This window comes from Neoarius graeffei, chromosome 13, assembly GCF_027579695.1.
Source record: "Neoarius graeffei isolate fNeoGra1 chromosome 13, fNeoGra1.pri, whole genome shotgun sequence".
Lineage (NCBI taxonomy): Eukaryota > Metazoa > Chordata > Actinopteri > Siluriformes > Ariidae > Neoarius > Neoarius graeffei.
The window spans coordinates 33,751,823-33,779,125 of NC_083581.1; the positions used below are offsets into that span (position 1 = coordinate 33,751,823).

General features: G+C 41.5%; 2 protein-coding genes across 2 annotated transcripts in view; one reads left to right on the forward strand and one right to left on the reverse strand.

Moving 5' to 3' along the window:
• The first annotated feature begins 1,529 nt into the window (after positions 1-1,529).
• LOC132896061 (lysophosphatidic acid receptor 6) lies at positions 1,530-5,346 on the forward strand. The gene is made up of 2 exons (XM_060936782.1): positions 1,530-1,641; positions 2,826-5,346. Exon 2 carries the CDS (start codon positions 2,847-2,849, stop codon positions 3,807-3,809), a length of 963 nt encoding a protein of 320 aa, XP_060792765.1. The 5' UTR covers positions 1,530-1,641; positions 2,826-2,846; the 3' UTR covers positions 3,810-5,346.
• Positions 5,347-7,452: 2,106 nt separating this feature from the next.
• Positions 7,453-27,303, reverse strand: part of ints11 (integrator complex subunit 11) — a 41,219-nt gene continuing 21,368 nt past the window's right edge. The window contains exons 12-17 of the mRNA XM_060937605.1: positions 24,070-24,232; positions 21,291-21,401; positions 18,632-18,693; positions 18,391-18,533; positions 16,487-16,616; positions 7,453-8,920 (exon numbers count right to left, since the gene is read on the reverse strand). Of these exons, the coding sequence (XP_060793588.1) occupies positions 8,864-8,920; positions 16,487-16,616; positions 18,391-18,533; positions 18,632-18,693; positions 21,291-21,401; positions 24,070-24,232 (666 nt within the window). The 3' untranslated portion in view covers positions 7,453-8,863. The remainder of the gene's footprint in view (positions 8,921-16,486; positions 16,617-18,390; positions 18,534-18,631; positions 18,694-21,290; positions 21,402-24,069; positions 24,233-27,303) is intronic.

Genomic DNA, 27,303 nt, shown 5'->3' on the forward strand with positions numbered 1-27,303 from the left:
CAAGAACGGTGAGCAAAAATCCCAGAACCACACGGGGGGACCTAGTGAATGACCTGCAGAGAGCTGGGACCAAAGTAACAAAGGCTACCATCAGTAACACACTACGCCGCCAGGGACTCAAATCCTGCAGTGCCAGATGTGTCACCCTGCTTAAGTCAGTACATGTCCAGGCCCATCTGAAGTTTGCTAGAGAGCATTTGGATGATCCAGAAGAGGATTGGGAGAATGTCATATGGTCAGATGAAACCAAAATAGAACTTTTTGGTAAAAACTCAACTTGTCGTGTTTGGAGGAGAAAGAATGCTGAGTTGCATCCAAAGAACACCATACCTACTGTGAAGCATGGGGGTGGAAACATCATGCTTTGGGGCTGTTTTTCTGCAAAGGGACCAGGATGACTGATCCATGTAAAGGAAAGAATGAATGGGGCCATGTATCGTGAGATTTTGAGTGAAAACCTCCTTCCATCAGCAAGGGCATTGAAGATGAAATGTGGCTGGGTCTTTCAGCATGACAATGATCCCAAACACACCGCCCGGGCAACGAAGGAGTGGCTTTGTAAGAAGCATTTCAAGGTCCTGGAGTGGCCTAGCCAGTCTCCAGATCTCAACCCCAGAGAAAATCTTTGGAGGGAGTTGAAAGTCCGTGTTGCCCAGCGACAGCCCCAAAACATCACTGCTCTAGAGGAGATCTGCATGGAGGAATGGGCCAAAATACCAGCAACAGTGTGTGAAAACCTTGTGAAGACTTACAGAAAATGTTTGACCTCTGTCATTGCCAACAAAGGGTATATAACAAAGTATTGAGATGAACTTTTGTTATTGACCAAATACTTATTTTCCACCATAATTTGCAATAAATTCTTTAAAAATCAGACAGACAATGTGATTTTCTGGATTTTTTTTCTCATTCTGTCTCTCATAGTTGAGGTATACCTATGATGAAAATTACAGGCCTCTCTCATCTTTTTAAGTGGGAGAACTTGAACAATTGGTGACTGACTAAATACTTTTTTGCCCCACTGTACTTGAGAGAAAATATAATTAATTAAAAAAAGGGTTTTAGTGACAACTTTTTTTTTAAGAACAAAGAGTGTATCTAACTTGAATCATTGTGTGTAATATTTGTTTTATACAACCACATTTGCTTATTTTTTTTAAATGAAAGGTGCCAATAATCTTGGAAGGCACCATCTTTGCATAGTTGAGTTTGTAAGGAGGTTGGGGTGATGTGAATAATCCACTGAACATCTAATCTCGCCCACAGAAATCTGCAGCACATTTGAATGCACTGTGTCTGCTCAGTGACTGACTGCAAACACAAGCCCACAGAGAGTGTGAGACACAAAACAGGGTGAATAAAGAGAAATTATTTGTATATAATGCAGAGTTCTGGTGGGTGAAACTTACTGGTCAAAGCATCATAATAATAACTATTTCCATGCATGACATACAGAGCAGAGGCTGGGGGAAGAACATTTGCCTCATGACTTCCTGTCTTCATATTGTAAACCACAGTGGTGAAAGAAACATTTTCCACCAGTGTCTGAGTGAGGCGGCTGACGAGACTGACGGAAAAAAGACACATGTCAGGAGTTCGCTTTATCAAGCATTGTTCTACACAAAACCTTGCAAAGACGTGGTAAGATGCTTTCTTATCTTCTGTGGATTTTAGATTAAAGATTGTTTGTTTTGATGTTTAGTGTTTAAATAAAGATCTGAAATGGGTGTTGCGATCAGCATATAGCAGCAGATCTAATCTCAGAGTTGAGACTTAAACAGAAAGGAGATGGCTTATCAGTATACGGTGAATTAATTACATCACATCACATTACAGGCATTTAGCAGACACTCTTATCCAAAGCAATGTACAACATACCCAGAGCAGCCTGGGGAACAGGTTAGGCGCCTTGCTCAGGGGCAATTCAGCCATTCTTGCTGGTCCAGGGAATCAAACCGGTAACCTTTTGGTCCCAAAGCTGCTTCTAGAACCATTAGGCCATGGCTTCCCCCATTAATAATGTTCAAATTTTAAAATCAAACATGCTACTGAGGGGCAGCACAGTGGTGTAATGGTTAGCACTGTTGTTTCACAGCAAGAAGGTTCTGGGTTCGAGCCCAGTGGCCAACAGGGGCCTTTCTGTGTGGAGTTTGCATGTTCTCCCCATGTCTGTGTGGGTTTCCCCTACCATCCAAAGACATGCAGGGTAAGTTAATTGGTGACTCTAAATTGACCATAGGTGTGAATGGTTGTTTGTGTCTATGTGTCAACCCTGTGATGATCTGGTGACCCGTCCAGGGTGTACCCTGCCTCTCGCCCATAGTCAACTGGGATAGGCTCCAGCTTTCCTGCGACCCTGTACAGGATAAGTGGTTACGGATAATGGATGGATGGATACTACTAAGGGGCAACGCAGTGGTGTAATGGTTACCACTGTCGCTTCACAGCAAGAAGGTTCTGGGTTCAAGCCCAGTGGCCGACAAGGGCCTTTCTGTGTGGAGTTTGCATGTTCTTCCTGTGTCTGCATGGGTTTCCTCCAGGTGCTCTGGTTTTCCCCACAGTCCAAAGACATGCAGGTTAGGCTAATTGGTGGCTCTAAATTGACCGTAGGTGTGAATGTGAGTGTGAATGGTTGTTTGTCTCTATGTATCAGCCCTGGGATGACCTGGTGACTTGTCCAGGGTGTACCCCGCCTCTCGCCCATAGTCAGCTGAGATAGGCTCCAGCTTGCCCATGACCCTGTACAGGATAAGCGGTTACAGATAATGGATGGATGGACATGCTACTAACTGTATCTATGTATTTTTGCTTTACTTTTACAAAAGAAATCACAAAACCCTCTGAAGATGAACATCTCCAACAACAACTCATGCGACGGTGAGTGGACTGCCGATTTCCAGTTCTACCTCTTCCCCATCACCTACATCCTTGTGATGGTGTTTGGTCTGCTGGGGAATCTGGGCGCTCTCTATATCTTCATCTTCAAATCAGAGCACAAGTCCTCCTCAAGAGTTTACATCATAAGTCTCGCTGTGGCTGACACCATTTTCCTGTGCGTTCTCCCCTTCCGCATTCACTACCACCTCAGTGGCAATGACTGGACCTTCGGAAAGGTGGCGTGTCGCCTGACGGGTACAATCTTCTTCGCCAACATCTACATCAGCATTGCCTTCATGAGCTGCATCTGTGTAGACCGCTACCTGGCCACCGTCCATCCCCACACATACCTGCGGCTCCGTAACACACACCGCACTGTAGCCGTGTCTGCCTGCATCTGGATACTTGGAGGGGCGGCCATTGTAGCCTTCATGTTCACAGCTCCAGATATGCACATCACCTCAGGACGGAGAAGCTGCTTTGAGAACTTTTCAGAGAATGAATGGAAGACGAGACTGGCTCCATACAGCGCCTTCAGCCTGGTATTCGGCGCTTTGCTTCCTTCAATCATCATCTTGGTGCTCTACCCAGTGGTGGCACGTCGGATCGCGCGTATCAAGACACGAACTGCGCGTGGTGCCTTGAGGATCATCTACACCATCCTGGCCATCACGGTGCTCTGCTTCTTGCCCTACCACCTAGTGTACTTGCTGCACCTGCTGTGGCGAACTCAGGTCATTCATAGCTGCTCAGTAGCTGATGTTATCTATAAAGCGAGGCGTATTACCATGGCGCTGGTCAGCTTGAACAGCTTACTTGACCCTGTGCTGTATTACTTCGCCACCAGCCACTGCAAGTGGAATTTCAAGTTGCTGAAGCCAAAGAAGAAAAGAGGCGTCTACGTCATCTCAGAGAGGTTACAAGCTCAGTGAAGAAACAAACTCTATTGTTGAGATTTCTAAGAATCCCCATTGGCAAAGAAATAAGCAGGAAAAAGGAGGGGTGTCTATGTGACTTATAAAGCTTATGTGTGCATTGGAAAGATTTTAATACTGGGGTACACAAAAGCTGGTGGTCAAAATTTAACGAAAAAATTAATGATGAAATATTTGTACAAAACTCTTGTATATACAACACAAACAAAACCAAAAGGAACGATCAAATCCAATGACTTTTCCATGAAATCATGTACACTCAGTATTTAATCATGTTGTTGTTATAAGCTTGATGAAAGAGAAACTTGATGAAAGGAACGGGAAAAAAATGTAATTAGAGCAGCAGTGTGCAATGTAACTTCACCAAAAATAGTTGTTTGGTTTAATGGTTTAGTTCCAGTCAGCCATGTTTTGGTCTTCTGTGCATCTGATTATGAATACTTTCACCACTGTGTAACAGTTATAAACATGCAAGAAGTAGCAGCAGAGGTAGTGATGTAACATACTTACAGCAGTCACTGAGTTTATTCATATTCGATACCAAGAAATGGAGGCTGATCTCATGTTCAGGTGGAAGGGTCATGAACTCCAACCTACACTTTTGATGAATCTCAGCCAGACACAAAGAGATGAGAACCATTGGAATAAGCGACCTGCTGGGTACATGGTAATATATTTTATAGGGGTGTGCATTGGCACAGCCCTCACGATTCAATTCGATTATGATTCGGAGGGTAACGATTCGATTCAATCCGATTCTACGATGCATTGTGATGCGTTAAAATTTTACTGAAAGCAAGGCAAATTTTTCAGTAGTCATGAGGCAATACAAGCAGTCAGATACTGAACAACATTTTATTGGCTGTTGTATCACTCCTGTTTTAAACAAAATAAAATTGAATGTTATAGAGTTTCAAATATGAAAAAGAAAACAAATTACAGCTGTTTAGTGTTTTTAGCGTTAATAATAACCTGTCTCTCGCAGTCCTCTTCCTCCGCCTCAGCCATCTTGCTAAGCTAGTGCTCTCTCGACTGGCATGCAGCTACAGACTGCGCATGTCTGTGATGTTGCTCCGGAAATGCCCACGGAAGTTTTTTTTTTTTTAATACGCTGAATCGATCTGGCATGTTGCCGAATCGATGCTGAATCGTCCATGCCCCGCATTGCGATACATTGCCGAATCGATTATTGTTGACACCACTAATATTTTAATCAGTATTTTAATAATAATAAAAAAAAAAAATCAGTGGGGAGTTTAACCATCAATTGTGATGAACTAGTGAAACCATGAAAATGTCAGATAGTTAGGAGTTCTTTAAATGAGGGGTTTCAGTTTCCAAACTCTCACTTGGACTGCAGTAAAGGAAGAGTTTATTCCTCAGTGGGAACATTTTATAGTCAGCAGAGAAAAAGGAAACGGTATGGAGGATGACAGAACTGAAAATTTGGTGAAATTCTTATTTGTTTAGAAACTTTGTTTAATCCTATCTTTGCTGGTGCAAAAATAAAAATGGATTGTATGCTACACCTAAACTTTCTCCTGGTGAGGATTTCTGTTGCCATAGTTACCACAGCTGTACACTCACCGGACACTGAACTTGTTCTTGATTCTAAGCTTCCTGTTCTTGGCTGCAGGAGTGGAACCCGATGCGCTCTTCTGCTGTTGCAGGCTGAGATGCTTTTCTGCTCGCCACGGTTGTAAAGAGTGATTATATGAGTTGCCATGTCCTTCCTGGCAGCTTGAACCAATTTTCCTCAGACCTCTCTTATCAACAAGGCGTTTGTTTCCAACCACAGAACTGTCACCGCTTACGCAACGTTTTTTGTTTTTCACACCATTCTGTGTGAACTCTAGAGACTACTGTGTGTGAAAACTCCAGGAGATCAGCAGGTTCTGAAATACTCAAAACAGACCATCTGGGTAGCACTAACCCCCATGCCACAGTGAAAGTCAAAAAAAGAGATCACAATTTTTCCCATTCTGATGTTTGAAGTGAACGTTAACTGAAGCTCTTGATTTGTATCTGCGTGATTTGATGCATCGTGCTGCTGTCAAGGGATCGGCTGATTAGAGAACTGCGTAAAACAGCACGTGGATGGGTGTTCCTAATAAAGGGGCCAGTGAGTGTATATAAAGTAGGCATGTAACCATTCACCCAATTCCCGATTCGATTCAATTCACAAAACTGGGCTCACAAATTGGTTTTCACACAGTATGTTTGAAAAAAAGAGAAGAAAATTTTATTACCAAAAATGCATCTTTAATAAATTAAATATTCTTTTCGTGAAATAATAATAACAATAATGTTACATTTTCTTAATAACCAACAATAATTTTCTACACACATTTGTTCAGGTTGGAGTAAAATAGAATCGCATCAATCTCAAGTGGAAATTTCAAATAATTGAAACTGTCCGGGGCGGCACGGTGGTGTAGTGGTTAGCGCTGTCGCCTCACAGCAAGAAGGTCCGGGTTCGAGCCCCGTGGCTGGCGAGGGCCTTTCTGTGTGGAGTTTGCATGTTCTCCCCGTGTCCGCGTGGGTTTCCCCCACAGTCCAAAGACATGCAGGTTAGGTTGACTGGTGACTCTAAATTGACCGTAGGTGTGAATGTGAGTGTGAATGGTTGTCTGTGTCTATGTGTCAGCCCTGTGATGACCTGGCGACTTGTCCAGGGTGTACCCCGCCTTTCGCCCGTAGTCAGCTGGGATAGGCTCCAGCTTGCCTGCGACCCTGTAGAACAGGATAAAGCGGCTAGAGATAATGAGATGAGATGAGACATTTTTAGTTACATATTTATTTCATCAAAATTGAACAATTAGTTCTCGAGATATCATCATTTGAAGGTAAGTAATTGGGAGGCTTCTTTGGAAATGTAACCAGGTAGGTAGCTCCATCTATCTATGCATGTATCACAAAATGGGACTTTATGTGTTTATGGAGATTTCTGCAAATAACCACAACTTTATTATATCTCTTAAAAGTATCAAATTTGGCATAATAGGCACACTGAATGTTATAGATTTCAACTGAATGACAGAAATGACCTCATCTGCATATTAAGTAACCTAATTAGCATAAAACATCGGCCATTTTGAATTTTATAATTTCAGCTAAATCCAACACCTTTTTATTATTTTCTTTTAAAACTATGGAATTTTATCCAACACCACACACACACACACACACCTCATACTTTATGCTAAAATATACACTTTTATTCTGCGTTGTATAATTATGTCCCATGTACCAGTTCCTGATGTTAGTCACAGTGTCAAAAGTATAGTATTCCAGGTCATGCCAGTGAGGTGAGGAAAAGAGCCATGCACCAGAACAGGGTACTGGAGGTGCAGTTGGTCCAGAAAAGATGTACTTCAGTTTAGCATCAGCCTCATCCTTCATGTCAGGATAGGGGTGAGCAGGGAGACTTGGGACAAATTTTCAGCTTTTGTAGATTGTGTGAAATTCTTTGCAGGTCACATCACATTCATACTGCATTCGAGAGTATTTACTATACCATCTTAGCCCAGCATTAGTTTCTCAGTTTGTCACACATCCTGGCCTTCAGGCTTTACTTTTTCTCTCATTATTTTTCTGCAGGGAGACATGGGACAAAAATAAAATACCTAGCTCAATCCTACATGTTTAATCTTTATTTATTATCAGAACTTGTACCATCTGAACTGGATGAACACACAATGTTAGTACAGCGATAGAAAAATGTCAGTTTACTCAAACCTGACGAGACAAAACAGTTCCATTCTCAAGAAGGAATGAAATAAGTTTAATCCTCATGCAGGGCCACACCCACATTTTAACAAAAAATTTTAAACAATTTTATATTCGTAAACCACCAAAAAAACAAAACCCAAACCCCACAACAACATGATGAACTGTCCCAACTCTTCCCCATCTAACCTCATCTCATCTCATCTCATTATCTCTAGCCGCTTCCGGTTAAAATGTAAAAACAAACAGCCCTTTTTTAAATAGACTTTATACAAATAGGAGTCATTCAGGATTCAGCCATGACACGGAGCAAAAACATGGCTGAATCCTGAATGACTCCTATTTGTATAAATAGGGCACTACATAGGCAGCAGTGGTAGTTTCTTTTTCCCTGACATGGAAGCGCACTTGTATGCTGAGGAGGAAAGCAATTTGCATTACAGCCGTGAGGCGGCTCGGCTCAGCTTTCCCTTTCGGGTGCTCTCGTTTTCTGTTAGAATTTGGTAAAGAAAAAAATAATAATAAATATTATTTACCAGCTTACCGGGTCCATGAACATAAATCTGACAGCTAACAAGGTCGGGATATAAACGAATCGAATACAAACCACCCGCTGGGACTCCTACTTATGCGGCTCCAGCTTATCCTTGAAGCTGGAGCCGCAGCTGGATGAAGCCGGCAGCGCGCAGTGATAAGAAGGGAGAGAAAATAGTGCCAAGCGATTTCGAGGTCTGACTTTTTATTTGGCAACGGTTTTGTGATGCAAATATATCACTCTTTTGAACACATACCATTTTGAGACGAAAAACGTTTTACTTTCGTGACCCCAACAAACTTGCCGGACTACTTTCGTCTGGACCAAAACTGGACAAGAACTGGACTCACAGGATGCTGTCGGGGGTAAGTCAGTGTGTTTGCACGACACTATTGATGGGGATGCCATACAGATTCATGTCAAAAATCCTGAACTATCCCTTTAACTTTAGTAATGAAAAGGAAACTTTTGGGCTCTTTTTTTTTTATTTAAAACAAACAAACAAACAAACAAACGCCACAGCAGCAATTTCCCCGTGGAGACCATCCAAATGTCCCCACAAGGTCAAAATTGTCAGATTGTACTATCCTTGTGGGGACATCTGGTCCCCAGTAGTATATAAAAACGTGCGTGCGTGCGCGTGCACACACACACACACACACACACACTATTCTAGAAGTTTCTGACTCATGTTTCTGTGGAGCAACACATTCTGGGGAAGTAAAATTTCTTCTCATCATACAAAAGGTTTATTCATTCACTTTGAACAATATCAGTAGACACTCAATCAAGAGGGAAGGCCTTTCTTCAGCAGATTAGAAAGAAAACTGCCAAGCTCTTCGTCCTATAAACAAACAAACAAACAAACAAGCAAACAAATAAAATGCATACATACAATGGGCAGGCAAAAAAAATCAGAAAAATCAACAGGGTCAGTAACAAGATAATCATGTTCAAATAAACATATATTAAATTACATTCTGCATTTCATTTATTCATTAACCATTATATAACGCATAATTTGATAATATATTAAAACACGCTTACAATGATCCTACACACTGCACTAATCTCTAATAATAACAACAATGTAATACAGTGGTGCTTGAAAGTTCGTGAACCCTTTAGAATTTTCTATGTTTCTGCATAAATATGACCTAAAACATCATCAGATTTTCACACAAGTCCTAAAAGTAGATAAAGAGAACCCAGTTAAACAAATGAGACAAAAATATTATACCTGGTCATTTATTTATTGAGGAAACTGATCCAATATTACATATCTGTGAGTGGCAAAAGTATGTGAACCTCTAGGATTAGCAGTTAATTTGAAGGTGAAATTAGAGTCAGGTGTTTTCAATCAGTGAGATGACAATCAGGTGTGAGTGGGCACCCTGTTTTATTTAAAGAACAGGGATCTATCAAAGTCTGATCTTCACAACACATGTTTGTGGAAGTGTATCATGGCACGAGCAAAGGAGATTTCTGAGGACCTCAGAAAAAGCGTTGTTGATGCTCATCAGGCTGGAAAAGGTTACAAAACCATCTCTAAAGAGTTTGGACTCCACCAATCCACAGTCAGGCAGATTGTGTACAAATGGAGGAAATTCAAGACCATTGTTACCCTCCCCAGGAGTGGTCGACCAACAAAGATCACTCCAAGAGCAAGGCGTGTAATAGTGGGCGAGGTCACAAAGGACCCCAGGGTAACTTCTAAGCAACTGAAGACCTCTCTCACATTGGCTAATGTTAATGTTCATGAGTCCACCATCAGGAGAACACTGAACAATAGTGTGCATGGCAGAGTTGCAAGGAGAAAGCCGCTGCTCTCCAAAAAGAACATTGCTGCTCATCTGCAGTTTGTAAAAGATCACGTGGACAAGCCAGAAGGCTGTTGGAAAAATGTTTTGTGGACGGATGAGACGAAAATAGAACTTTTTGGTTTAAATGATAAGCGTTATGTTTGGAGAAAGGAAAACACTGCATTCCAGCAGAAGAACCTTATCCCATCTGTGAAACATGGTGGTGGTAGTATTATGGTTTGGGCCTGTTTTGCTGCATCTGGGCCAGGACAGCTTGCCGTCATTGATGGAACAATGAATTCTGAATTATACCAGCAAATTCGAAAGGAAAATGTCAGGACATCTGTCCATGAACTGAATCTCAAGAGAAGGTGGGTCATGCAGCAAGACAACGACCCTAAGCACACAAGTCGTTCTACCAAAGAATGGTTAAAGAAGAATAAAGTTAATGTTTTGGAATAGCCAAGTCAAAGTCCTGACCTTAATCCAATCGAGATGTTGTGAAAGGACCTGAAGCGAGCAGTTCATGTGAGGAAACCCACCAACATCCCAGAGTTGAAGCTGTTCTGTATGGAGGAATGGGCTAAAATTCCTCCAAGCCGCTGTGCAGGACTGATCAACAGTTACCGGAAACGTTTAGTTGCAGTTATTGCTGCACAAGGGGGTCACACCAGATACTGAAAGCAAAGGTTCACATACTTTTGCCACTCACAGATATGTAATATTGGATCATTTTCCTCAATAAATAAATGACTGAGTATAATATTTTTGTCTCATTTGTTTAACTGGGTTCTCTTTATCTACTTTTAGGACTTGTGTGAAAATCTGATGATGTTTTAGGTCATATTTATGCAGAAATATAGAAAATTCCAAAGGGTTCACAAACTTTCAAGCACCACTGTATATGATGCAGAATACAAGTTTAATAAGCTACTATTTATTCACAAAAAAAAATGTTGAGAGATTTTCACTTCAGTTGTTTTGCCTTTAGCCGTAATACATGATCACTCAACTGTACTGGAATTGCTTTTGTAGCGGAATAAAGACGTGTGTCTGAGTCAGTGCTGGCATGCGACATGGGTGGTGTTCAAATGAGAAACGAGTTACTGCAGAATTAAATCTGCTCCTAAACTCGGGCTCTGGGGGTTCAACATGGTTGCACTGCAAATTCCACTGGGGTGAAGTGTTATACTCGAGATTTACCAATGTGGAACACTGTGCAGGTAACTGAACACACACGCACACGCACGTATGCACACACCACAATGGAACTGTGCAAACTGCAAAAGCATGCACACTTAAAAATACCAACCAGACACATATAGGTTTAGATTTCACTACAATTCCTTCATTATCATAAGTAACAAAATTAGTGTAGGTTAATGATACTAAATGACAAACGTCATCTTGGATATGAATGTCATGGCAATATTTGAGCTTTCAGTAATTTCTTTGAACTGTTCTTTTTCTATGGCAGAATGTACAGCATACAGCTTTAATTAAAAAAAATTGAATTTGGTGCACAAGTTTTACTTTTCTTTGGGTTTTCTGAAATCAACACAAGGCCAAAATTATATATACAGGGGTCAAAAATATACATCTTACTTTGCAAGATTCACCTTGGCCAAACATTTTTGTTTACCATGAACAAGCTTCTGGCAAAATTCTGGTTGGATATTTCACAACTCTTCATGATAGAATTGGTACAGTTCAATTGAATTTGTTTTCTTTTCTTGGCATGGACTGGACTGATAAGCACGGTCCATATATTTTCAATAGGGTTGAAGTCAGGACTTGTTTTATCCTCCACAACCAGCTCTGATGCATATTTGGGTTCATTGTCCTGTTGTAACTTCCAAGTCCCAAGTCGTATTCAAGTTTCTGATGGTTTATGGTGAAGAATTCTGAGGTAGTCCTCCTTCTTCATTATTCCATCCACTTTGTGCAATGAACCAGTTCAACTGGCAGCAGAACAGCCCCAAAGCATGATGATCCTACCACCACCACCAGCTGGTACAGTGTCCCTCTGTACATGGTGGTCATTGTGGCCAAACAACTCAATCTCTGTCTCATCTGACCATACAGCTTTCCTCCAGAAGGCTTTTTCTTTGTCCGTGTGGTCAGCTTCAAACTTTAGTTGAGCTTGAAGGTGTCGATTTTGGAGCAGGGGGTTATGTCTTGGATAGCAGCCTTTTAGTCCATGGTGATATAAAATTCACTGAACTGTAGACAGTGATTCATCAGCTTCCAGTTCATGGCAGAGCTGCGCCATGGTGGTTCCCAGGTTGTTCCTGACCATCCAAACCAATTTCCTTTCAGCTGAGGGTGACAGTTTGGGTTTTCTTGAAGCAAAGTGGCTTGGTAAAGTGACTACGCCTCACAATAACTTGCATATAATTGTTTGACCTGATCTTGGAATTTGCAGTTGTTTAGAAATGCCTCCAAGAGACATTCAGGAGTTGTGTACATCTGCGGTCCTCTTTCTCAGATCTGCACTGAGCTCCTTGGACTTTCCCATTGTGTTGGTCAATCCAATGAGTGCTGTAAACAAACCCTTTTTATGAAGGCACAGAGAAGCTACCAGCTGTAGTCAATCATGATCACTAACAGGAAGTTAAGGGACCTCGGCCTTGGCAAGATAAGACACATTTTGGAAGTCTCAGCACCTCTGAATTAATAATCTAAGTGAGCGTATGTAAATTTTTGACCCTGTGCTGATTTCAGGAAACCCAAAGAAAAGTAAAACTTGTGCACCAAATTCTAGTGTTTTTTTAATTAAAGATGAATGCGGTACATTCTGCCACAGAAAAACAACAGTTCAAAGAAATTACTGAAAGCCCAAATATTGCCATGACATTCAAATCCAAGAGGACATTCATGTCACTGTATGTAAACTTCTGACCACAACTGTATATTTTATATATTACACACACACACACACACACACACACACACACACACACACGTACGTATGTATGATGAACTGAATTGACACAAACAAAAATGAACGTACCTTAGATGAATCTTTAAGGTATTTACACTCACCAACCACTTTACTGTTACGCCGAACAATACTACACCTGCTTATTCATGCATTTATCTACTCATGCAGCAGTAGCAGTGAAAAGCAGAAAATGCATAAAGACCAAGCGACGTTTTTACGATCTTCAGAGAACCTCCACCCACTATAGCCTCAGATTCCTGTTTATGGCAGATAAGACTGGAACGCAGTGTCATTTTCTGCTGTTGCAGCCAAGTCACCTTAAGGTTTGAAGGGTTATTGAATCAGAGATGCTTTTCTGCTCACCACGGTTGTCCAGAGTGGTTATTTGAGTTACTTTTGACTTCCTGTCTGCTCAAACCAGTCTGGCCATTTGCCCCTGACAACATGCTTCTGCCCAAATGCTGTTTTGGTTTATTCGCACCATTCTGTGTAAACTCTAGAGACCGTTTGAAATGTGTGAAAATCATCCTGATGTTAAACTGAAGCTCTTGATCTGGATTAATGTACAGCGAGAACAACCAGAGCGCCGGCGACACAGTAGCTCACATGGCTGTACCATGAGAAACCAGACTTGTTTAAAATTAGCAAAGTTGTTCTTCATGAGAACAATTAGAAAAATTTGATCTTCCAAACAAAACAATCGGAATCAAAATCCAGTGAAAACTCAGTGAGGAGTAGCGATTTTCCTGAAACTTCATTAAATCGGCCTAATTAGCAACTTGTTAATGAGAGATCACAAAACCAGGGAGTAACTTTTGTACAGACTGATTAGATCTTCCAAACAAAAAACAACCAGTCAGAATCAAAATCCAGTGAAAACTCAGGAAGGAGTAGCAATTTTTGTGAAATGTGGACAGACCGACGGACGCCGTATGATGGCAACAGTTCACCGGCCTATAGCCACGTGAGCTAAAAAAAACAAAAACAGAAGCAAACATTTGCATCTTCCCTTATTAATGTGATACAAATATTCCTTACTAGTGTGTATGCTCGCTGTTGACCTTCATACGTGCCTCTTTCATATCCAACTTTTTTGTAACGTTTAATTCACTTCCTCTTTCACATCGGTAATGGAGACCAAGGTGGTCATGGCAACACTTTTTATAAGCTTTTGTTTTTCTTGCTTTTGCCTTGTGATTTGTTGCGTTCCAGGATACAAATAAACTCTGTAAAACTACATACAGTCACTTTTATAACAGCTGTTTAGTACAGTTAGCCGCCCTTTTGCTCCAAGTAATTGCCTAGTTCACTTACAGTGTCTTGCAAAAGTATTCATCCCCCTTGGTGTTTGTCCTGTTTTGTCGCATTACAAGCTGGAATTAAAATGGATTTTTGGAGGGTTAGCACCATTTGATTTACACAACATGCCTACAGCTTTAAAGGTGAAAAATGTTTTATTGTGACACAAACAATAATTAAGATGAAAAAACAGAAATCTGGAGTGTGCATAAGTATTCACCCCCTTACCTTATGAAACCCCTAAATAAGAGCTGGTCCAACCAATTCACTTCATAAGTCACATAATTAGTTGATTAAGATCCACCTGTGGATCTTAGAATTGGATTACTCCAATTCTAAGGTCCCTTCACTGGCTTCCAGTAAGCTACAGAATTGACTTTAAAGCATTGCTGCTGGTGTACAAATCTCTAAATGGTACAGGGCCCAATTACCTCTCTGATATGTTGCAGCGGCCTAACCCAATCAGATCTACCAGATCGCAGCAGCAAAATTTACTGTTAAAACCTGTTGTTAAAACAAAGTGTGGTGAAGCAGCTTTTAGCTACTATGAAGTGCAGCTATGGAACCAACTGCCAGAGGACATCAAAAATGCTCCTGCTGTTGGCAGCTTCAAATCTAGACTAAAGACCAAGCTGTTCTCAGATGCTTTCTACTAAATTATTAATATTGCCATCTCTACATGTTTTAAACTCTTTACTTTTACAGTGTCTCCATGTTTTAAATTTTACTTAACTTTTATTCTATTTTATTCTGCTGTTTTTTTTTAATTGAACTTTTATCTCATTTTATTATTTAATTTCTACTATTGTTTAATTCTTATTAATTTTCTTCCCCATTTATTTTATGTAATTTTATTTTCCATTGTTTACTGTTTTGCTTTTACTTCTGTAAAGCACATTGAACTGCCACTGTGTATGAAATGTGCTATATAAATAAACTTGCCTTGCCTTGCCTGTGTACAAAGTGTCACATGATCTGTCACATGTCTGTATAAATCACCCTGTTCTGGAAGGACCCTGACTCTGCTACATGACTAAGCAAGCAACATGAAAACCAAGGAGCCTCCAAACAGGTCAGAGACAAAGTTGTGGAGAAGTATAGATCAGGGTTGGGTTATAAAAAATATCCCAAACGTTGAATATCCCACAGAGCACCATTAAATCCATTATAGCAAAATGGAAAGAATATGGCACCACTACAAACCTGACAAGAGAAGGCCGCCCACCAAAACTCACAGACCGGGCAAGGAGGGAATTAATCAGAGATGCAACAAAGACACCAAAGATAACACTGAAGGAGCTGCAAAGATCCACAGCGGAGATGGGAGTATCTGTCCATGGGACCACTTTAAGCTGTACACTCCACAGAGCAGGGCTTTATGGAAGAGTGGCCAGAAAAAAGCCATTGCTTAAGAAAACACGTTTGGAGTTTGCCCAACAGCATGTGGCAGACTCCCCAAACACATGGAAGAAGATTCTCTGGTCAGATGAGACTAAAATTGATCTTTTTGGCCATCATGGGAAATGCCACGTGTGGCAAAAACCCAACACCCTGAGAACACCATTCCTACAGTGAAGCATGGTGGTGGCAGCATCATGCTGTGGGGATGTTTTTCATCTGCAGGGACAGGAAAGCTGGTCAGGACTGAAGGAAAGATGGATGGCACTAAATACAGGGCGATTCTGGAGGAAAACCTGTTTGAGTCGGCCAGAGGTTTGAGACTGGGACGAAGGTTCATGTTCCAGCAGGACAATGACCCAAAACAACTAAAGCAACACTGGACTGGTTTAAAGGGAAACATTTAAATGTCTTGGAATGGCCTCGTCAAAGCCCAGACCTTAATCCAATTGAGAATCTGTGGCATAACTTGAAGATTGCTGTACACCAACGCAACCCATCTAACTTGAAGGAGTTGGCGCAGTTTTGCTTTGAGGAATGGGCAAAAATCCCAGTGGCTAGATGTGCTAAGCTAATGGAGACATGCCCCAAGAGACTTGCAGCTGTAATTTCAGCAAAAGGTGGCTCTATAAAGTATTGACTTTGGGGGGGGTGAATACCTATGCACACTCCAGACTTCTGTTTTTTCATCTTAATTATTGTTTGTGTCACAATAAAACAACAATGTTCACCTTTAAAGCGGTAGGCATGTTGTGTAAATCAAATGGTGCTAACCCTCCAAAAATCCATTTTAATTCCAGCTTGTAATGCGACAAAACAGGACAAACACCAAGGGGGATGAATACTTTTGCAAGACATTGTATACAGATGTGCCTGAGCATACCTTCTGTATGTGTCCAGGTGTGTGTGTGTGTGTGTGTGTGTGTGTGTGTAGCTATACATATCAGTGCTTCTCATTGATATTTACCTGATAGCTCCAGGAGAGCAGGATAACTTTAATATTGGGGTCGTCGCTGGATGAAGACACTTTGAGGACGATGGACTCGACGATCACGGTGCTGTCGGGAAGGTGCTGCACGGTGTAACCCCTGAGCATGCTAATAAAGTGCAAGGAAAAAGGGTTAAAATTAAGGTCAGGCAGAAAACCCACAAAAAATCCACAAAATAAACACACTGTACTTCAGCCTGCTGTAATGACATTTACAAACTGGAAAGGCAATCACAATATGTGGGAGGAAATGAGTCACTAAGTAAACCACTACATTTCATTTAGAGAGAGATGGAAAAGCCCCCCCCCCATGTTTAGTGCTAAAAAAACAATTTTACACACAGTTCAGCTAAACACCACAACGTGTTTGGCACTGTGCGCGTACACAGTGCAGTCAGAATGATAGTAGCAAGGAACAAGGGTTAAAATGAACCCTTTTTCAAAATACTCTTCAAATGGTTATAATAACGTAGTTGCTTATTCAAAGGCTATGAAGGGAAAGTGGCTCGGAATAAGTGAGCACCATTTGGGATGCGTTTTATTTTCATACAGTGGCTTCCACACATTCACCCTCTTGAACTTCTCCCCATTTTGCCGTGTTAAAGGTGTATTTATATTTAAGGCACAGGACAATTTAATTACATTCAACTAATTACATGCCAACTAGTTGCACCAGAACTAATTTCACAGCAACATTGGTGAATATTTAGGCACCTTTTTTTTTTAATGAAAATAATTTTGCTAACTATATTGAATTTTACATAACCAAAAATAGCAATGAAGTGGATTTCAGTTCCAGGTTGTAATGCTACAAAGTGTGGAAAAATTCGGGGGTGGGGGGTGGGGGAAAATACTTATGCAAGGCAGGGTATATTTTCTAATTAAGTATTTAAACCAACAATCCTGCAGCATGTAAGAAGTTACAGTAAAGTATTCTGTGGGTCATTAAAATCTCAAGTGCCGTTCTCTCCAACATTATTCAGTTATAACTGAAGCACTGAGTACATTTAGCGAACAAACTGATCTTGGATTTAACTTAACTTGTGTTGAAGTGGCATCAAAAATGTTTACAGTAGTTGTGTGCACGCATGTGTGTGTGCATGTGAGAGAGAGACACAGAGAGAGAGAGAGAGAGAGAGAGAGAGAGAGAGAGAGAGAGAGAGAGAGACACACACACACACACACACAAAAACAGAGAGAGACCAAGAAAGAGAGAGAGAGACACACACACAGAGAGACAAAAACAGAGAGAGTCCAAGAAAGAGAGAGACACACACACACACACACACACACACACACACACACACACACACACACACACACACACACACACACACAGAGAGAGAGAAAGACACACACAAACAGAGAGACACACACACACAGACACAGAGAGAGAGAGAAAAACAGAGACCAAGAAAGAGAGAGAGACACACACACACACACACACACACACACACACACACACACACACACACACAGAGAGAGAGAAACAGAGACCAAGAAAGAGAGAGAGAGACACACACACACACACACACACACACACACACAGAAAGATACACACAAACAGAGAGAGACCAAGAAAGACACACACACACACACACACACACACACACAGAAAGATACACACAAACAGAGAGAGACCAAGAAAGACACACACACACACACACACACACACACACACAGAGAGAGAGAGAGAGACACACACACAGAGAGAGAGACAAAAACAGAGACCAAGAAAGAGAGAGACACAGAGAGAGAGAGAGAGAGAGAGAGAGAGAGAGAGAGACAGAGAGAGACAGATACACACACACACACACACACACACACACACACACACAGAGAGACAGAGCGCAAGAGAGAGAGAGAGAGACAGAGACAGACACCTCTTGAGATGGCTGTAGATGCGGGCGAGGGTGTCTGCGTCGCTGTGAGGGTCCTGCAGATGCACACGGCATGTAAAACGCAGCTGGTGTTCAGAAAGTCCCAACTCCTTTAAAGCCTGCTCTGGGGAAACCAGCCTCAGAGTCTACACACACACACAATGAGAAACAAAGGGCATTTTAAAAATCCATAATCAGAAAGGAAACTATAGCAGAGGTCATTAGGTAAATTGATGTGATTTACATTGTCCTTCATGATCAGAGTTCCATGCATGGTGCGCGGCCTCTTAGGGTCGGGTAAAGGACCTGGCATGGGTGAAAAAATACTTGTTAAATGTCACTTAATTGTTTTATGCCATGAATGTGATGAATTAGACTTATTCAAGGAGACTAGGCATGCAATGATTCACCCAATTCACAATATGATTTGATTCACAATGTTCAGCTCATGATTCAACTTGGCCATGATATTTTTGAAAAAATAAATAAATAAATAAATAAATAAAGGGAAAATGTTATTACCAAAAAGGCAACAATGATTTTCCTATTCTTTATCAATTTAAATATTCCTTTTTTTAGATAAAAAAAATAACTTTTCATTTTCTTAATAATCAGCAATAATTATTTACCCACATTTGTAAAGGTTGGAGTAAAATATATTAGTATAAATACAGAGGTGATTATCAGAAATCACGCACGCTGACTGGCCGAGAGATTCTGATTATTTCTCAATAAATCACCTTGAGCGACTCGGCAAAAATGGCGGCCGATCACTTTGTCACCGTAAGTGAGGAAGAATTTCAGATTATGAAAGAAAATGCTGTTCCTAAAAGCACTAAAGATGCTATGAAGTTTGGTATAAAACTATTCAAACGGTAAGGCGGAATTTTGATTTATTTTATCCGTTTCAAAACAAAGTATTTTATGTGACTCGGCGTAGACAAGTGACAAGTCTGCGCATGCCGTTATTACATTTACATGCAGGTTTTGAAGTTTGAAAAAAATTATTTTTTAAATACGATTTTTAAAAATAATCACCTGTATATTTATACTAAAACAATTATCCACCTCAGGCTCAGTGAATATCGGTGATCAATAACCTCGACTTTGTCTCAGTTATTATTCACCGATGTTCACTTCACCATTGGTGAATAAATGTTAAATCGTCTATTAACTAAAATGTTCCTTTTATTCAAAAAGAAAAATGTGAATAGCAAATAGATCTTTTCTGAATAAACATTTGTACTACATCCACCTGCTTCTCTTCTCTTTTATCTTTCAGCAGTCTGTAAAAAGAGATCTCTGGTTTCTTGTTCTATCTATTTGTACAGTCAGTCACACAACAGCTCTTTCCCATTTTAGATCTGTGTGTATTTTTGCGGGATTAGAGCTGTGTTACTTCTGCCTACGGTGAAGTTACATGTATTCCCGCTATTGTACGTTCTTGTGCCCTCTACTGTCTACACAGTGCAATTACAGCTTGGAAAAACTAATATTATGCAACCTGATAATGATCAGGATTCATTTTTTATTTCGATTCAAATCGTCATAAATTTATTATGATTTATCGTCGCATGATATATCGTTACATGCCTAAAGGAGAATTCTTGAAGACGGTGAGTAACCGTACTCACCTCAGGCTTAGAACCTTATAGTGAAGCCTATGCTAATAGCATGCAAAGAGAGTTTATGAGGTTTTAATCTATGTATACTTCAGGCTTGTAGTACTCGAGTCCAGCTCGTACCCTAATTTTAAGGACTCGTGACTTGACTTGGACTAGAGCGCTGATAACTCGGACTCGTGCATTAACTGCATTCGGACTTGTAAATTGGAGATGAAGACTCAGGTTTTTTCTTTATTTTTTGTAACATGCCATAATAATTTGGCATAAGATATTTCTAGCTACATTAATTTTTATACTAATTTCGTGCAAGCGAATGCACATTCATCTGTTCATACGTCATGTTGAGGAACAAACTAACGTTAATGGCAATAAAATGCCTGGAGAGAAGCCCCTAGGATTGTCTGCTTTGCTTATACGGACTTCTTGTGCAGTGGGAAAAAATGCACTGCTCTGTGCTCCATATGTAGAACTATCGAAGAGACGACGGGGACAACCTCGAACTTCAATCATCATTTGGCGAGACCACACCCAGAGAAGGAAGTGACACGCTATGTTCATTGCGCTGTTGATAGTGGGCCGGGTTTGCTTGCTGAGTGATGAACTAGCTTGTGCTAACCCTCTCTCATATTATTTGCCCTGTTGATAGTGGGCGGGGCTTGCTGAGCGATGAACAAGCTTTTTATCCGTAGCCTATTAACTAAAACGGGGCAGTCGAGCAGGAACGTTAGTCCAACACAGTAGCAGAGACGCTTTCACATAAAAGGCAGCAACAGCCGCCGTCAAATAGTGCGAATGGAGTCTTGTTCCTGGACTCGACTCGAAATTTTCTTTAATGACTTGGACTTGAACACCGGGGACTCAAGACTGGACTCGGACTTGAGGTTTAGTGACATTTTACCGAAGACTTGTTTTGTGTTCGTATCAGTTTGTCAGCTTTGCCTGTTGAGGGTCCATTATCAAAAGTGTGCTTCATTAAAATGCACATTTCGTGAAAATGCCAAACTGTAGCTTGTCTGTTAAAAACAGAGTTGTTACCACATGTAGCCTCTAGTCTTGGCTTGATTATGTGCTCAGGCATGATAACGGTTGTTGAGCTAGTTAGTTTAAGTGAGCTGGTGGTGTTGCTGATGGAGTTAAGTTACAGTTTTAGTTTAGTTTTTTGTGAGAATAAGTAAGATTGCTTGGCTATTAGTGTTGGATTCATTTCAGTTCAGGACGTGTGTGATCACTTGGCAATTGGGTGAGTAAGTGGACGAGCTCGGTGTATGAAGTGAACACCTCCCAGGGCGATCTCTCTCTTCAGCAGGTTGAGCGAGATGTCCACCGGTACGCTTGGGTTGGTCGTCACTGTGGTGGTCTCTCCATTCGCTGGCATGAAGCAGCTGATATCTGCAGTGACAGAAACAAGACCAAGGATGAGAATGGTTTTCTCAGAGCAAGGCAAAGCAGCAAGATGTATCAAGAAATGACTAACTTCTAAGGCCAAAACTTTTGGACCACACACCTTTCAAACAAAAAGACCTGAGCCTGCAATGACTAATACACGCAAAATGATTAGACATCAAGGTATAAGTTTTATCATTCTTCCAGTACAGCCGCTGATATTTATTGTCCACTTTTCTGGCCACAAGCTTCAGAATCTTGACTCGAGCTTAAAAAAAAAAAAAAAGGTGCACAGTATCCTGTTTTACGGAAGCCGCGAGAGCCCCTTCATATAATCTTTTTTTATTCACCTTGTTATCCCGAGATAACGACATAATTAGTTCAGGATCTCAAGAAAACAACACAACTAATTCGAGATCTTGAGAAAACAAAACCGTTATTTCGAGATCTCGAGAAAACAAAACAATTATTCCGTGATCTCGAGAAAACAAAAAATTATTTCATGATCTCAGCTGGATCACTGTATCTCTGTCGGTAGAGACTAGGCCGGGCCAGTCTTCTGCGGAGGTGCCACGGACTAATTTTGAAATTATCCCTTATTAAAAGACTTAATGCAATCTCTTCCTGTGTCAACCCCTGATCAAAATATTGCCTTATTAGGTGATCGATTATTCCAGACATTCTAATGACCAAAGTTGCGTCTATACAGAATGAGAAATAGCCCCAAAGTCAGCATATCACAAGTCTCTTGGCGCACCTGAATGAACCATTTCTCAGCTGTTTACTCGAGATCATGAAATAACGGTTTTGTTTTCTCGAGATCTCGAATTAGTTGTGTTGTTTTCTCGAGATCCTGAATTAATTATGTCGTTATCTCGGGATAACAAGGTGAATAAAAAAAAAGGATTATATGAAGGGCCTCTCTCGGCTTCCGTACTGTTTTTAAATGCTAGAGTGTCTTTTTTTTGAAGCAGCGAGTGGTAAGTATGTGAGAATGTTTCTTGTATGTATGCCAGCAGGTTAAGGGAAAAGGTATATGGTTGTTAAATGGCTTCTCTTTCTTTAAAAGTAGGCGGTTTTTGACATTTAGTGATCAAAAATACCAGTGTACCCTGCGTAAACGTATACAGTGCCTTGCAAAAGTATTCATCCCCCTTGGTATTTGTCCTGTTTTGTTGCATTATAAGCTGGTATTAAAATGGATTTTTGGGCAGTTAGAACAATTTGATTTACACAACATGCCTACCACTTTAAAAGGTACACTTTTTTTTTTTATTGTGACACAAACAATAATTAAAGATGAAAAAACAGAAATCTGGAGTGTGCATAGGTATTCACCCCCTTTCGTATGAAACCCCTAAATAAGAGCTGCTCCAACCAATTCACTTCATAAGTCACATAATTAGTTGATTAAGATCCACCTGTGTGCAATCAAAGTGTCACATGATCTGTCACATGATGTCTGTATAAATCAACCTGTTCTGGAAGGACCCTGACTCTGCAACGCTACTAAGCAAGCGACATGAAAACCAAGGAGCCTCCAAACAGGTCAGAGACAAAGTTGTGGAGAAGTACAGATCAGGGTTGGGTTATAAAAAATATCCCGAACTTTGAATATCCCACAGAGCACCATTAAATCCATTATAGCAAAATGGAAAGAATATGGCACCACTACAAACCTGACAAGAGAAGGCCGCCCACCAAAACTCACAGACCGGGCAAGGAGGGCATTAATCAGAGATGCAACAAAGACACCAAAGATAACACTGAAGGAGCTGCAGAGGTCCACAGCAGAGCTGGGAGGATCTGTCCATAGGACCACTTTAAGGACCCTGTACACTCCACAGAGCGAGGCTTTATGGAAGAGTGGCCAGAAAAAAGCCACTGCTTAAGAAAACACGTTTGGAGTTTGCCCAAGAGCATTTGGCAGACTCCCCAAACACATGGAAGAAGATTCTCTGGTCAAATGAGATTAAAACTGATCTTTTTGGCCATCATAGGAAACGCCATGTGTGGCGCAAACCCTGAGAACACCATTCCTACAGTGAGGCATGGTGGTGGCAGCATCATGCTGTGGGGATGTTTTTCATCTGCAGGGACAGGAAAGCTGGTCAGGACTGAAGGAAAGATGGATGGCACTAAATACAGGGCAATTCTGGAGGAAAACCTGTTTGAGTCAGCCAGAGGTTTGAGACTGGGACGAAGGTTCACGTTCCAGCAGGACAATTATCCTAAACATACGGGGGATGTGAATACCTATGCACACTCCAGATTTCTGCTTTTTTTATCTCATTGTTTGTGTCACAATAAAAATAATGTGCACTTTTAAAGTGGTAGACATGTTGTGCAAATCAAATGGTGCTAACCCTCCAAAAATCCATTTTAATACCAGCTTGTAATGCGACAAAACCAGGACAAACACTAAGGGGATGAATACTTTTGCAAGGCACTGTACCACTGATTATACCACTATGACGTCAAGTTATTTTCATTGGGTGCCAATGATCACATGGGGTTCTCAAAGGGGTGCTCAGAGTTCATTTTTTAAGATTAATATCCCTTTTAAAACAAAATGTAACGCAAACCTGTAGCTGTCACACTACTTCAGGTTGAAGTGTATAAATCAGGTGTGTTAATGCAAGGCTGTGGTGTAGAATGTGTGTGCGGCCCTCACTGAATTCCTGCTCAATCTTGTCCTTGAGGAACTCCATCTTCTTGGCCTCGCCGTGAACCAGCAGGATGTTGCGAGGTTCGGCCATGCGGATCAGCTGCATGATGCCTTTGGCATCGGCGTGGGCGCTGAACGACATGTACTCCACCTGCAGCTTCACCTCCAGCTGTCACCACACACACACACACACAGTTCTGAGATTCACCAACACACAAGCACGATTTCAAAAGGTTCATTTGTCACATGTGCATTCATAGCAGGTACAAAAGTGCAATGAAATAAGATTCAACAAATCCAAAGACTGCGCATAGAACAACAATAAATAGATTACAGACAATATAACGATGAGTGTAGGGTTAGGGGAGAGTGTAAAATGCAGACAAAACAAGAGCACACACACACACACACACACACACGCGTATTATTTACCAGCTGGGAGGTCTGTATGGTGAAATACCGTGACCGAGGTCTTGAAAGTACTGAGCGAGGCCCTCTGGGCCGAGGTCAGTATTCAAGGCCGAGGTCACAGTATTTCACAATACGGACCGACCTTAAGCTGGTAAATATAATATTTATTTTTTTCTGTACCAAATTCTAACAGAAAACGAGAGCGCCTGAAAGGGAAAACCAAGCCGAGCCGCCATTTTGAATCCTCATTCACAGCTGTAATGCAAATGGCTTCCTCCTCGGTATACAAGTGCACTTCCATGGCAGGAAAAAACTACATTTTGCCACCTATGTAGTCCCCTATTTATACAAATAGGAGTCATTCAGGATTCAGTCATGTTTTTGCTCGGCGTTAGCAACAGTTACAGGTTTTTAGCTTTCTCCTGAAATGTTTTCTTTTATTTCTTCTTCCTCAGGGTAGTAAAACTCGCTTTCGCTGTGAACACTGTCGTTATTGCTATCCATGCTGTAAAATTAATGATATTCTCCTGAGAAATGCTGGCAAAAATGTATCAGATTTTTGATAATCTTATAAATAAATCTTATTAAAAAAATGTTGACAAAAAAAATGCTACCATGTTTGTTGTTGTTGTGAATGAGCGAGTCGCCCGAGGTCCATAACCAGGGTCTGTATCGTAGGAGACGGACCGGCTTGCCAGCCAATCAGAGCGCAGGATTTGATGGAAACCGGATAGCGAAAAAAATAAGTGGAATTATGTGGTAAACAAAAAAAAGAAAAAAAAAACCCAAAAACCTAAAATCAAAACATGTTTCATATTTTAAAATGAAAAATACCAATATACCCTGCGTAAACATATATAAGTGATTATACCACGATGACGTCAAGTAATTTTCCATTGGGTGGATTATCACGTGGTCTTCCAAAGTATCCAGCGTTTTCCTTGATGACGCTTTGCACACTTACTGGCATTTTCTTAACCAGCTTCATGAGGTAGTCACCTGGAATGCTTTTCAATTAACAGCTGTGCCTCGTCAAAAGTTAATTAGCGGACAAGTTTCTTGCCTTCTTAATGCGTTTGCGATCAAACCGTAAACAGTAAATAATCGGCGTTGGCTGTCCATCGCTAGTGATGATGACTGCTTGGAGTTCTGACGTAGACTCCTTTATCTAGGTTTGTGCTCACAGTCTCTAGAACTGCTGTAAGGTAGAGTATAAACAATGTCGGGGCAAGAACGCATCCTTGTTTGACACCATGATTGACAGGACAAGCTTCACTAATATCTCCTCCGATTGAAACCTTCCTAGACATGTTCTCATGGAAGGGCTTAATGAGCCGTATCAATCTTTCCAGGCATCCGTACACTTTTAGTATCTTCCAAAGTGTCTCTCGTTTAACGGTGCCAAAGGCCTTTGAGAAGTCTACAAAAACCACATACAAAAGGTTTCTCGATGGCTTTCTCTTGGAGTTGTTTCAGAGTAAAATCATATCTGAGGTAGATTTGACTTTCCATAAGTACATCATCTGAGATATTTTTAATTTGGTTTTGAACTATCTTGACCAGAATCTTGCTTGCAATGGAAAGCAGAGGTATGCTATTGTGGTTTAGCCACATTCACCACTTTCTCCTTTCGTTTTGTAGATGGTCACCATTAGTGCATCTCTGAATAGTAGATAATAAAAACGCAGTAAACAGCCCTATTCCACAACTGTAGTAATAGATACAGTATTATGTCAAGAACCAAAACAACCAAGTAAAGAGAAACGACATCCATCGTTACTTTAAGACATGAAGTGACTTTTAATTAATAAAGAAAAAACACTAAATTAGAATTAGATGTCCAAACTTTTGACTGGTACTATATGTATGACTGGATATACACTTCAATGTCCTGTGCATGTGCAAATGTGGCAGGTGTGCCATCTGTGATGTGTATGTGTGGCAGTGGGGGCGTGGCCATGCAGCAGTCTGTGAATGGAGGGCGGGGTCGGGGAAGGTAAGTGGCTAAGTCATTCCACCTGCTGTCAATTAATGTGTGTGTGTGTGTGTTTGTTACAGGGATGAAGGATAAAAGGAGAGAGACAGCAGAGAAAAGGGGCTCTCTCCCCGACTACAATGCATGTGTGAGTGAGTGAGTGAGTGAAAGCAAGCAAGCAAGCAAGCAAGCAAGGAAGCAAGCAAGCAGAAAAGCTAAAATAAATTGTTTTGTGCAACCATCAACTCTCGCCTGCCGTGCTTCTGTGCTCCACCCACATCAGGAACTGTTACAGTGGTGCTGAAACCCGGGAGCACAGAAGGGAACCACCCCATGGAACCCCCGCCATTCGAAGAGCCCTTGCTACCGCCCAGCAGAACCAGCATCAAGTGCTGATCACCCTCCGAAAGGAGCAGGAGCAACGCTTCGAAGCCTTGATGCTGGCCCAGCAGGAAGATTGCCAGGCGTTCTGGCACCTGCTTGCGTTAACAGGGGCATCGACCACCACTGCCGCCACCCTCACGAAGATAGGACCGCAGGACGATCTAGAAGCCTTCCTCACCCTCTTCGAGCAAGCAGCCAAGGCGTGGGGGTGGCCGCTGGAGCAGCGCCTTCTCCCGCTCCTGACTGGCGAGGCGCAGCTCGCAGCGCAGCACAGCAGCTCCCTGCTGACAGCCGGCTGGTCTATGCTGACCTAAGGAAAGCCATCCTGCAGCGGCTCGGCCGCTCCCCGGAGCAACATCGCCAGCGCTTCCGGACGCTGGCATTGGCGGAGGTTGGCCAGCCGTTTCCATTCGGCCAGCAACTCCGGGACGCCTGCTGGCGGTGGCTGAGGGCGGAAGACCGCGACGCTG

Coding starts and splice junctions, on each gene's coding strand:
- LOC132896061 (XM_060936782.1), top strand. CDS start 2,847: ATGAACATCTCCAACAACAACTCATGCGACGGTGAGTGGACTGCCGAT.